The sequence below is a fragment of the Lontra canadensis genome, unplaced genomic scaffold, assembly GCF_010015895.1.
Source record: "Lontra canadensis isolate GAN:19392208 unplaced genomic scaffold, GSC_riverotter_1.0 scaffold107, whole genome shotgun sequence".
NCBI classification, from domain to species: domain Eukaryota; kingdom Metazoa; phylum Chordata; class Mammalia; order Carnivora; family Mustelidae; genus Lontra; species Lontra canadensis.
In genome coordinates, this window is record NW_022631101.1 from 5,640,873 (window position 1) to 5,653,575 (window position 12,703).

General features: G+C 53.2%; 1 protein-coding gene across 1 annotated transcript; it reads right to left on the reverse strand.

Moving 5' to 3' along the window:
- Positions 1-983: 983 nt before the first annotated feature.
- SIGLEC10 (sialic acid binding Ig like lectin 10) lies at positions 984-8,565 on the reverse strand. Its single transcript, XM_032839402.1, has 11 exons — positions 8,369-8,565; positions 7,906-8,289; positions 7,471-7,755; positions 7,164-7,211; positions 6,778-7,041; positions 5,685-5,732; positions 5,301-5,558; positions 4,934-5,218; positions 4,551-4,641; positions 4,271-4,457; positions 984-1,628 (listed from the first exon to the last, which is right to left on the reverse strand). The coding sequence occupies exons 1-11, from the start codon at positions 8,562-8,564 to the stop codon at positions 1,362-1,364; spliced, it is 2,313 nt and encodes a 770-aa protein (XP_032695293.1). The 5' UTR covers position 8,565; the 3' UTR covers positions 984-1,361.
- Positions 8,566-12,703: the final 4,138 nt, after the last annotated feature.

The following is a 12,703-nucleotide window of genomic DNA, read 5'->3' on the forward strand; positions in this document are numbered from 1 at the left end:
CATGGCAACTTAAACAGGGTGAGTTCCCTGAGAAAACTCTCTTTGACCTCCATACATATTTTTCTGCATTACGCATAACCTCTTCTGCTTTATCAGTAATTTTTTTTTTTTTCAGCTCTCCCTGTCTTCCAAGCGTGTAATTTAAAACTTTTTGAGGGGGTTCGGAAGAGGAGCCTGGAGACCCGTTTTCTCTCTTTACCAGCCCATTGATTCAGAGTACATTCTGAAGTTTGTTGTTTTGTTTTGTTTTAAGATTTTATTTATTACTTGACACAGAGAGACACAGTGAGAGAGGGAACACAAGCAGGGGGAGTGGGAGAGGGAGAAGCAGGCCTCCTACTGAGCAGGCAGCCGTATGCTGCGGGGCGTGATCCCAGGGGGATCACGACCTGAGGCAAAGGCAGATGCTTAACGACTGAGCCACCCAGGTGCCCCTGAAGTTTGTTTTTTTATTCCACTTGGAAAGCATTTCCACTCCCACGCCCCTCATGCGTTTGCTCTTCCTGGGTTGGAGAAGGCATCTTCCCCTCAACCTCCATGTGGTGTCCTGGCCCTGAGAGACCTCAATCTGCGGACTTCCTGTCTTGTCACACAGCTAGCCGTTGTGACTGCTCTTGAACTCATTCTTGGCATCTGCTTCTGTTCCTCTTCTGTAGAAATAAGGGGCTGCGATTACTCTAGATTAAGATTCTGCAAACTCTTCCTGCAAACGACGAAACAGCAAGTATCTCAGACTCAACTCTGCCTGACATAGGCTGTGGACATACATAAAAGAATGCGTGCGACTATGTTCCAATAAAACTTTATTTATGGACACTGAGATTTGAATTTCATATCATTTCCACACATCACAAAACATCTTTCCTCTTTTGATTTCCCCCAACCACTTATTTTTTAATATTATTATTTTTTAAATTTTTATGGTTAATAATCTCTACACCCAGCTTGGGGCTCGCACTTGGGACCTGGAGATCAAGAGTCACAAACTCTTCCCACGGAGCCAGCTGGGTGCCCCTCCCCGCTACTATTTAAAATGTAAAAAGCACTCCTGGCTCAAAGTTAGGCAGAGGGCCAGACTTAGCCTCTGAAGTTAGCTTGCTGACCTCACAGAGCAGTAGTTTAATTGTCTTTAAAGGCCCTCCCACCTTTGAGAAACTGTGGCAAAACCAAGACTTTTCCTTGCCTCTCAGAATAGTGTGCTCAGGTCTGGGATGGGAGAAGCCATCCTTGGAGGACGAGAGAGAGTGTGTGAGAGAGAGAGAGAGAGAGAGAGAGAGACTGACTGGTGACTCATTTTCCTCACCCTCTCCATTCTGCCTGACCTGGGTCCCAGCGCTGCCACGCCACAGCCCAAGACAGCCTCAGTGGAACTTGACGTCTGTGTACTCTGAGTGGGTATCCTTGGGCTCCTGGGTCTCTCGTGGTCTGAGGCCTGAGAAGTGGAGGGTAGCATAATGGAGCTCCTCTTGGTTATTCTGCGCTTCTGAGGCTTGAGTGAATGATTTGGGTCCTGGACAAGTGTGGGCAACAACATGGAGCTCCTTCTGGTTCTTCTTCAATTCCAGGGAGTGAGCACTGGGAGGAGGGGCTCGGGAAGGACTGCGTGGTGCGGCTTTCCGATTCCGAGCCTGAGGGGAAAACAACCATCCTTCATTCCCTCCTCCCTTCCTTCATTCAACAGCTGCACACAACCATGTGCCAGGTGCCGACTGAGGACCTGAGGATTGATTACATCTTGGGGCAGGAACAAACAGTAAATAATGTCTGTGTGGAGGCCAAGAAAAACAAGGCTGTACCCACCTCGAGTCTAGCCCTGAGATAAGTACAGCCATCTTGGCAAAGCAAAAGCTGTCACCTTGCACCCCCTCTCCACCTGCTCCCCTCCCCTTGTTAGTATGTGTGACATCCTTCAGCCACCCCTGGCTGCCCTAAAAGAAAAACAAAGAGTTAACTTGCAGAGATCACAATCCTGCAAGACAGGAGTCTCCCTCTGTTTACAAATGTCCTAGTGATTTACAACAAAGAAGCTATCTTACCAATAGCCCAATTTCAAGAGACAAATAACTCAGTTCCTTAAGCCCTAATGTCACCCTCCCCACCATAAAACTGAAGGAGGCTGAGGCAGAAGGAAATGTAAATAAAGTTAAATTTCTTCTAAACCTAAATCTCACTAACAAGGACACTTGATAGGAGGAATGTGAAACTTTATCTCTAAATCTCCAAGATAGTGTCAGCGATCATTCCCAAGCATATGACCCACTGATATACATCTAAAGGGTCTCACAAGAAGATTTTTATTATTGGTAATGAATAACCTTTTCCCCAGACAACAGCTAGCCCCTCAAGGTCCTGGAGACCTCGCTTCCAAAATTCCTTAGAGACTTACATCATCCATAACCCCCTTTGTCCTCACCCACCGCCGAGTCCACCCCTACTCTGCCTTTAAAGACTCTGACTGTAATCTGGTTCAGGTTCCAAGTCCCTACTCCTCTGTGTCGGGTATACTTGGGCCCAAGCTTAAGCTTGTCAAATAAACCCTCATGTGATTGCATCGGTGCTTGGCTCCTTAGTGGTCTCTCAGACGTGAAAACTCGGGCATAACAGTCTGTGGCTTAAGCCACCCGCTCTGTGGTTCTTTGCTGTGGCAGCCTGAGCAAACAAACACAGGCAGATTCCTGTGGCCGCCACCACAGTCAAGACGAGAACTATCCCATTGCCGCAAAGCTCCTCCCTTGCTATTCCTTTATGGTCCTCATCAGCCTCCTGTCCCCAGCCCGGGCAACTATGAATCTGTCCTCCATCTCTACAATTTCACCATTTTCAGGGTGTTATAAATATGGAGTCATGCACGTATGACCATTTGAGGTTGGCTTTTTTATTTATTTTTTTTTTTTGCTTTTTTTTTTGGTCTTTAAGGTTTTTCAACCAGTAGCTTCTTTTAATTGTTTGTTCCTTCCTTTTTTATATAATTTTCTATTTTATTTATTTGACAGAGAGAGAGAGAGCACAAGTAGGCAGAGAGGGAGAGAGGGAAAAGCAGTTTCGCCACTGAGTAAGGAGCCTGACACAGGGCTTGCTCCCAGGATCCTGAGGTCATGCCCTGAGCCGAAGACAGATGCTTAACGGTCTAAGCCACCCAGGCGCCCCTCATTTGTTCCTTTTGATTGCTGAGTAGTACCCCATGGGGGTAGATGTACCTGTTTGGGCTTGTAAAGGATAGCATGCAGGAGAAAGAGAGCCAGGCGGTGAGAGAGGAAGCAAGGGGGCATGCACAGGAAATGGGTGGTGCATGGTCTGGTGTGGGGTGGGAGAAGTGGTTTGGGTATATTTTGAAGGGGATTTGCTGATGGGTTAATTGTGGCGTGGTAGAGAAGAGAGGAGCAAAAGATGACTTCCAGGATTTCAGCTTAGGCAGCAGGGCGGATGTGGTGCTGAGACGTGTGCTAAGATGGGCCGGGGGGGAGGGGAAGCCTACAGGGTAGAGTTAGTTTTAAGTTCTGTCTCAGGCAGGCTCAGTCCAAGATGCCCGTTAGACATCCAAACAGAGGTACTGCCTTAACAGCTGGCTGTCAGTCTCAAGGTCAGGGGTGAGTTTGAGAGATGTAAATTTTGGAGTCATCGGTGTATAAATGTTCTCTCCTGAAACTATCCAGCATCTGTAGAACACTTGCTAGGTGCCAAGTACTATTCTAAGTGCTTTACAGGTACAGTGAGCATGGGGAACCCTTAGAACAATCCTAGGTGGAAGAAAAAAAGAAAAGAAAAGAGCATGATCCTAGGTAATAAGGATTACTATTTTCCCCCATTTTATAGGTAAAGAAACTAAGGCACAGGGAAATTAAGAGATTTGTCCACGAACGCACGATGATAATACAGGACTGAACCCAGACCAGCTGACTTCAGAGCCCTGCTCTTAATCACTAAATACACAGCCTCTCGACGATATTAATAATGATCACATCATTAGTTATAATCAGTAACATCATCAGAGTGGTAGTCATGGCACGGCCGCTCCATTTTAAGCAAGTGCATGCGTTCTAATCCTCGAACCGACTCCCGGAAGGAAGCAGAGGGAGAAATGGAGGCTCTGAGGGAGCGACCGATCTGGTCAAGGTCTCACAGAGAGTAGGTGCCAGAATCAGAACTTGAATCCAACACCTGCTCCTTTTCTGCCTTGACATCCCTCTGGGGAAACGTTGGGACAGGACAGGAGAGGGGCTAGGGGAGAAGTCTGAGCAGAGAAAGCACAGGCAGCCCAAGAGCCACTTACCAGGGGGCCAGGGTTAGGGAACACGTTGATATAGTCCAGGATTGTGCTTCTCCGTGCAGGCCTGGGCCTCGGCGGCATCCCCGCCTGGGCCAGAGTCCCCGCCTGGGCCGGAGTCCCCGCCTGGGCCGGAGTCCCCGCCTGGGCCGGAGTCCCGGCCTGGGTCTGTTTCTTTCTCAGAGTCTTCCTGCTGGGGAAACAACAAGCATGTGCCTCTTGGAACCAAACCAGCCCCAGCCCCACACACCAGCCCCACACACCATCATTCTGGCTCCTCACTCACATGACCAGGAGGAGGCAGAGGAAAAGAAAGGTCATGACGCCAGTTCCCAGAAATGTTCCATTGGAGAATGCTTGTGAGACGAGACCCTTATCTGCACAAGGAAACCGTCAGCTGTCTCTAAGCCTCTCCCATTAACCTGGAGCCTCACGCCCACCTGCCACAGGGCGCTCAGGCTTTCAGCTCCCTTCCCAGACTTTTTATCTGAAACCCTTTCTGTCCAAGTCTTGGAAACCCTGGGGCACCCCAGGCCCAGGTGACAGGACTTCCAGTTTGGATTTCCCTCTGCATCCCTGGCCACAGGGGCTGAGTGCCCTTTCCCAGCTCCTGCTCCAACCACAGAACCCTGGCACCTGCCCCGTTCAGCATCCAGTTGGCATCCGGACCTGGGAGCAGCAGGACAGCGGCGCTCTGTTTCCCGTGCACGTTCCAGGCCTCACAGGTGACTCTGAGGCCGGAGCCCAGCGGCCCGCTGAGGCTCAGGGAGCTGTTGGCCCAGGGCCCCGCAGAGCTGGAGGTGACGGTCCAGGAGGCGTTGCTGTGGTTCCCCTCCAGCAGCTCCTCCCCCAGCCGCCAGTGCAGGGTGGGCTCCGGCTGGGCTCGGGAGGAGCAGTTACAGCGCAGCCCCTCGCCCTCCCAGGAGCAGGAGGGGCTGAGCAGCCGCGGGGGGTCTGCGGGAGAAAGGGGAAGGGTCAGCCGTGTCTCTCCTCCCCAGGCCCCGGGCAGCCTGCCCCCAGGGGTCCCCACACTCACAGACCACAGAGAGATGCAAGGAGACGTGCTGGGAGCCCAGTGCGTTCTGAGCTTGGCAGGTGAGGTCTCCTTCATGCTCCATTTGTATCTGAGGGAGCTCCAGGATCCAAGGGTGTGTGGGCTGGGAGGGGCTCAGAGTCTGTCCCCCCAGGACCCAGCTCAGCTGGGCTGGGGGGTTGCTGTGGGTGACACAAAGCAGACGCAAGCTTTGGCCCTCCAGGACTGGGAGTGATGTGCCATTCCCGAGGTTTTCCAGGACTAGGAGAGGAAAGAGGACAGATGCTCAGCTGAGGGCACAGGGTCCCTTCGGGGCGCCAACATTCCAGACACTGAGGCCCCCAGCGTGGCCCCATGAGGCCATGGTTTCTCTGGTCCCCTGCCTACCTGTTCTATTTGCATACAGGGTCGTCACTCTCAGGTTCTCTGGGGCGTCTGAAACAGAGACAGTGTTCTGGCTTTAGACAAGGGGCCGCCCTCTGGGCAGAGAACCGTCCTTGGAGATCAAGATGGCAGGACGGGGTTGGGGGTGTGGGGGCTGGGGGTTGCGCGGATTGAGTCACCAGCTGACCGATTCTCCTCTGAGTGGCCCAAGGGAATAGATAGGTAAGGAGGGCTGGCATCTGTGATTTGTGGTTTATAATAAGAAATATCTGTTTGGTCTCTGTCTGGTTCCTGGTGCAGAGCTCCTAAAACCCTTGGAATTTCCTACGTGAGGAGAGTCATAAAGGTGTCTTGATATTAATAACAAACCCCTTTCCACCACACCTGGGGTTTATGCAAATGAGGCAATTTTTGGAAATCACCTCCGTTCCGCCCCACCCCTGACTTCCAGGGAGGGGAGAGAGGCCGGAGGTGGAGCCAGTCAGCAATGGCCAGTCATTTGCTCAATCCTGCCTTATTGAAACCTCCATAAAAACCCAAAAGAACAGGCTTCGGAGGGTTTCCAGGTGGGTGAGCGCGTGGAGGTGGCAGGATCAGGGCGCACCTGGAGAGCGACCCTCGCCCCATGCCTGCCCACCCCCCGCACCCGCATCTCTTCCACCGGCTGTTCCTGTTCTATCTGCTTGTGGTAGCCTGAGACTGTCAGTAAAATGTTCCAGAGTTCTGTGAGCTACTTTATCACATTAGTTAAATCTGAGGAGGTGGTCACGGGAAACTCCGATGTATAGATGGTTGGTCAGCCTGGGCTTGAGGATGGCCTCTGAAGTGGTGGAGGGTGGGGGTGGGTGGGGGTTGTCTTGTGGGACTGATCCCCCCCACTGCGGAATCTGACTTGCCTCCAGACAGAGTGTAGTGGAGCTGAACCCCTAGAATGCCTAGCTGGCATCAGAGGACTGCCTGGTGGTGTGCAGGGGGAGCCCACATCAGAGATGGAATTGGAATCATCAGCCCCAAAAGGCCTGGGACCCTGCCCCCAGCCCCGGCCTCCTCATCCCTCTCCCTTTCTGGAAACCAGGGCCTGGCAGGTCGCACTCACACTGCACAGAGAGGTCCAGGGTGCGGCTCTGGGAGCCAAGCCTGTTCTCCGCTCGGCAGGTGTAGCCGCCGGAATCCCCAGGCTTTACCGCCAGCAGCACCAGCTCCAGGGGTCCAGAGCCCCCGGGGTGGGACCTAGAGAGGACCCGGTCCTCCAGGGCCCAGCTCAGCGTGGCTGGGGGCTGGCCGTCAGCAGCACAGAGCAGTCGCAGGAACTGGCCTTTCTCAGCCTCCAGATGTGGGCTGTTGCCCTGGGGCTCCAGGGCTGGAAACAGCAAGAGAAAGGCTGCAAGGAGGAACGACGACGTCTCCCTCGCCCTCCTGACACCAGCCTGTCCTCCTACCAGGACTAGCCCCCGCCCTGCCCCAGGCCCTCCGTACCTGTACCTGACGTGTTGACTCGGAAAACGCTGATAACCAGGTCTTTGGGGGCATCTGCAACAAGATTGATAGCTGACTCTGGGGAGGAAGGTGGGGTTCCTTACAGTCTGAGAGAATGTCCGCGGGGTGGAGGCGGGGAGAAAGTGGGACTACCCTCGGGACACAAGTGACAAACATGGGCTGAGGCAGTGTGCTGGGCTCCTCACTGGCCTCTCTGGGCTGCCCCCCCGCCCCACTGCCAGCTGCTGCTTCTCTCCACCTACACAACCTCCGTGCCCATCAGCACGCTCCGATGCCCCGCCACCAGACTCACAGGCGACATTAAGTCTGGTGGTTCTCTCTGTGCTCACACCCTTCCTGGAGAAGTCCACGCGGCAGGTGAGGTGGGTGCCGTGGTCCTGGGGTCTCGGAGTGAGAGTAAGCACTGAAAAGTAGGAGGACCTGGGTCTGGGCCCTGGGGCGGAGACGGCGGCCCCCAGCCAGGAGAAAGTAGGGGCCGGACATTCCTCAAAGTTCCAGTTAAACACACAGATGACTGTCACCGGACGTCCTGGCTCCAGGATCTCTGGGACGTAGACATCTGGCTTCTGGGTGAGGGCTGGGACACAGAGAGGGCACATGGGAGCCCCAGAAGGGGTGTTGCAGGGGGCGACCCCTGGTCTGTCCCCCACAGTACCCCCTTCCCACTGGGGAGGAGGTGGGGGATGGCGGGAAGGAGGAGAGGCCCCACCCCCGGTCAGTTCCGCACCTGTCACTTGCAGATAGAACTGGTTTCTCACAAAATTGTATTGCACATGATGGCCTCTCTCCACCCGAAAGAAGTACAATCCCGAGTCTTCCATCTGGGCCTCTCTGATCAGCAGGGAACAGCTCCAGTTCTGGGGGTTGCCAATGAGCTGGAATCGGTCCTGGGGCACGGTCAGCACTGCTCGATTCGGGTTGTTTGTGGCCACTGGCCTCCCGATGCTCGAGTCTGTCCCGGTGAGGAACCAGTAGCCAAGAGCCGGGGTGTCCTCCGTCCAGCCAATCGGGGGGTAGGAGAGGGTGCAGGGCACACGCACACACAGGCCCTCCTGCACCGTCACCACCTTCTGTACTTGCAGTGAGAATCCCTGGGACTGAGCCAGAGACCCTGTGGGAGACAGAGGTTCAAGCTCCAGCCCCCGGCCCGGGCCCCCACCCAGGCCCCTTCTGGCCCTTGGCCCACTCACCGCCCAACAGCAGGGCCAAGAGCAGCAGTGGGAGCATCTCTGCACAAGGAGGCACTTGGGCCGGCCCCCAGACGCTGGGACGGGCAATGGACAGGGCAGAAGGGGAAGAACCCGGCAGAGGAAGCTGAGCCCCAGGCGCCTGATGCTGGGCCCCACATGACACTCCCCATCCTTGCCACTCCCCACCCGAGCTCATCCACTGGGACCCAGGTCTTCCCTGGGGTGCCCACCCGGTGCACAGGACTGCAGAGCTTGTCCTTCCGGCAGTCACCTCCCCAGGGAGGGAGTGGAAGGCGTGTGAGGCCGTGGGGCCGGGGCCAGTGGAGGGTAGGGGCTCTCCCCCTGCGCCCTGGGTCACTGGGGAAGCAGAAGTGAAAGTACACGGTGAACTCTTCTTCAGACAGGGGCCCTGGGGATGGTGGTCAGTGCAGAGGTGGCTTTTGGGGGGATGGGGGAAAGGCTGGTCTAGAAATTCAGAATGTCCAGCTAAAGTCTTTTTTTTTTAATTTTTAAAAAGATTTTATTTGAGAGACAGCAGGAGAGAGAAAGAGAGGATAAGCAGAGGGGAAGGGCGGGGGGCGGGGGGCACAAGAAGACACACCGCTGAGCAGAGAGCCTGACCCGGGCTGGATCCCAGGACCCAGAGATAATGACCTGAGCCAAAGACAGACACTTAACCAACGGAGCACCCAAGCATCCCTAAAGTTCACTGTCAATTAAACAACAAATAATTTGTTTTGATGTAAGTATGTCCCAAATATTGCAATGGGACACTCCTGTATTAAAATTATTTGTTATAGGGCCCCTGGGAGGCTCCATCGGTCAAGCATCTAACTCTTGGTTTCAGCTCAGATCATGACCCCTGGGCCCTGGGATCAAGCCCTGAGGCAGGCTCCTCACTAAGCAGGGAGCCTGCTTTCCCTCTCCCTGCACCCCCCCCCCCCCCTTGCTCCTGCACACACACACTCTCTCTCTCAAATAAATAAATGAATCTATAAAAAATAAAATTATTTGTTGTTCATACCTGAAATTCAAATTTAACTAGACGCCTTGTGTTTGTAGTTGCTAATTTGGTAACCCTAGGCCAGTCTTAGTTCCATCCCTTCCTCCCTGATTGGTGGGCTCACCGATCCCCTGGTCTGCCAGAAGCTCCCACCCCCAAGACCTTAGTCTACTTCTACAGCTCCTCTTCTTTTGCCCTAAGATTGGATGCATTTACTTGTGTTTTATTTATTTATTTATTTATTTATTTATTTATTTATTTATTTCAGAGAGAGAGAAAGCTCAGGAGCAGGGGGAGAGGGGGCTCGATCGCAGGACCCTGGAATCATGACCTGAGCCGAAGGCAGATGCTTAACCAACAGAGCCACCCAGGAGTCCCTGGATGCCCTTACTTGTAATACTTGTGATAAGAACACCTGCACCCGTAGGTAAGGGGGATGGGACTGAGTGGAAAAGCTCCCAGATGTTGTCCCCCTCACCCAGCCCTTCTTGAAATGACCCCGGTCACATAGAGACACGTGTTGGTCCACTGAACCTCTGAGCCTGAGGACCTAGTGCGTGGCAGGTGCCATGGTACATGCCGGAGACACAGGCAAATAAGACACGCTGTCTGACCTCAGGGGACCCAGTCTGGTAAATGAAGCTTCTGAGAAACAGAAAAGCACTGAAGTACTCATAACTCCTCCCACTGCCGACCCCCTCCCCGACACTTGCCCCGAAGCCCATGCTAGGAGAGACAGTGATGAGGAAGGCATGGTCACTTCTTCCTGGAAAGCCAGGAGAGGTCTCCTGGGGGAAGGTGACCTGTGGCTGCCTCTGTCCTTGCTGTCATGTCTACTGTGTTCATGTGCTTGCGCTGCCATAACAAAGCACCCCAGGCTGAAGGGCTTAAACAACAAGAGAAATTTTCCCCTCCGCTCTGGAGGCTGGCAGTCTAGGATCAAGGTGTCAACAGGGTTGACGTCTTCCCAGGCCTCTGTCCTTGGGGGTGTACATGCCATCTTCTCAGTGTGTCCTCACATGGTCGTCCCTCTGTGTGTGCTGATCTCTCTTTCTTTCTCTCTGTCTTCCTTTCTTCTTTTCTCTCTTTCTAGTGGGCTCCACACCTAGCATGGAGCCCAAAGCGGGGCTTGGACTTATGGCCCTGAAATCAAGACCTGAGCTGAGATCAAGAGTTTGACGCTTCACCAAATGAGCCACCTGGGTGCCCCCAATGTCTTCTTAGGAGAAGGCCAGTCCTACTTGATTTGAGTTTGCTCTATGACCTCATTTTAACTGAACTACCCTTTTAAAGGCCCTGTCTCCACATACAGTCACATTGGTCAGTACTGGGGTTAGGATTCAACATGTGAATGGGGCAAGGCAGGGGACACAATTCAGTAGCTAATATGTACCTTCTGCACTCTGATCCTGGTCCCCACTGCCCAACGTGGGCTTTATCAGGGGACAGCCCTCATCCCTTCTCCCAGGAAGCCTCCTGTCTGGGGACTTCACAACGTGAAGCTCATAAAAGGCCTCCCACAGGGAAGAAGGACAGGGAGGGAGGGATGCCTGGGTCCTAAAAAGACCCTCTCTTACTTAGCTTGCCCTGATCGTGCTACTGACAATTCCTTGATTTTCCTATTGTACTTAGCTGTGGAAGATGATAACATTGGGGGACACCTGGGTGGCTCAGTTGGTTAAGTGTCTGCCTTCAACTCAGGTTATGATCCCGGGGTCCTGGGATCGAGTCCAGCAGCAAGCTCCGTGCTCAGAGCAGAGTCTGCTTCTCCCTCTACCTGATGCTTCCCCTGCTTGTGCACTCTCTCTCTCTCTGACAAATAAATATAATCTTAAAAAAAAAAAGATGATAACGTTGGAGGGAGGAGGTTCAAATCCATGGGATATCCCTGCGCACTTCCTGGCAACTTCCCGTGACTCAATAGTTTCTTCACGATGAAGTTCAAAGCAAACCAAAATAGATCATCACAAAATGCAACAACGACAATGAACAGGCTGATGACTATAAATTGTATCTCAGCCCTGACCCTTTCCTGTCCATCAGATTCCTACTCAGGAATCTACAATGTGTGTCTCAAGCTTCACGTGCTTCATGCCACAATATTTCTCACCGCAACCCGCTTTTCAGCTGTCTAAATATTTCCATGTGACACCAAGTCCTGACCACTTCCTGTATCTCCATACACCACCACCCACAAGACCGATCAGTTCAGCTTCTTGAGTATTAACAAGGTCTATCCACTTATCCCCATCCCCACTACCATTCCTTACCCTGGTGCAAGATGTCAATCTTAGCACTCTTGACATTGTGAGTCAGATCGTTCTGGGGGAGGGCGGGTACAGGGCAGGATGTCCAGCAGCAGCCCTGGCCTCACTCCTCAGATGCTAGTAGCAGCCGTCCACTCCAGCTGGGACAAGTAAAAATGCTCCCGGACTTTGCCACCTGTCCCCTGGATGGCAAAATCACCCTCGATGGAGAATGGCTGCCCAGATCCGAGCCACAGCCCTCACTTACCTGTTACGACAGCAGTGATCAGTTGTCCTCCCTGCTTCTACTCTGCTCCCTTCTTGGTGGCTTCTCGACACAGCAGCCAGAGAGAGCATGAGCAGGGGGAGTCGCAGGCACAGGGAGAGAGAAGCAGGCTCCCCGCTGAGTAGAGAGCCTGACACGGGGCTAAATCCTAGGGCCCTGGGGTCATGACCTGAGCCAAAGGCAGATGCTTAACCGACTGAGCCACCCAGGTGCCCCCAGAGTTATTTTTCAAATAGAAATCAAACCAAGTCCCACTGTTACTTAAACATTTCAATGGTATCTGGTTATCTTTGGGAGAAAAATCTCAACTGCTCACAGTATCTCTCCCCACCTCCATGACCTCCCCAAACTCACTTTGAACCCTCTTCTGCTTTGTTTCTGCGTTCTAACAGTGATCACCCCCTCCCACCGCTCAGTTCTCACCTGCACCAAGTTTACTCCCACCTCTGGGGATGATACTCGGGGTTGTGGCTGCCCCTCCCACTGTTTGGAGCTCAAATTCGTCCACAACAATTCCCCGGCCCCTTCCTGGGCCCCTCAGAATTTCCCGCCCTTCCTGAGTGTGACCAGATCACCTCTGCTCCTCCCCCAGTCTTGCCCAGACAAGAGCCAGGCTGCTACCTGAGTCCAGGAGAATCTTTTTTGGTTATCCTCGCATCTGTCCTCTCTGCCCAAGAATGTTCAGATTTTCTCTGAACATATTCCTTTAAGACAAACAAACACCCAGCTCTGCAGGCCTCCCCTCTCCTCTCATTAATAAATGTTGAACACCTGCTCCTTCTTCCCCTGATGTCACAACA

Coding starts and splice junctions, on each gene's coding strand:
- SIGLEC10 (XM_032839402.1), bottom strand. CDS start 8,564: ATGAGCTCGGGTGGGGAGTGGCAAGGATGGGGAGTGTCATGTGGGGCC. Junction 8,290..8,368: donor CTTGGCCCTGCTGTTGGGCG/GTGAGTGGGCCA, acceptor TGTCTCCCACAG/GGTCTCTGGCTCAGTCCCAG. Junction 4,458..4,550: donor CTCTGCCTCCTCCTGGTCAT/GTGAGTGAGGAG, acceptor TTGTTTCCCCAG/CAGGAAGACTCTGAGAAAGA.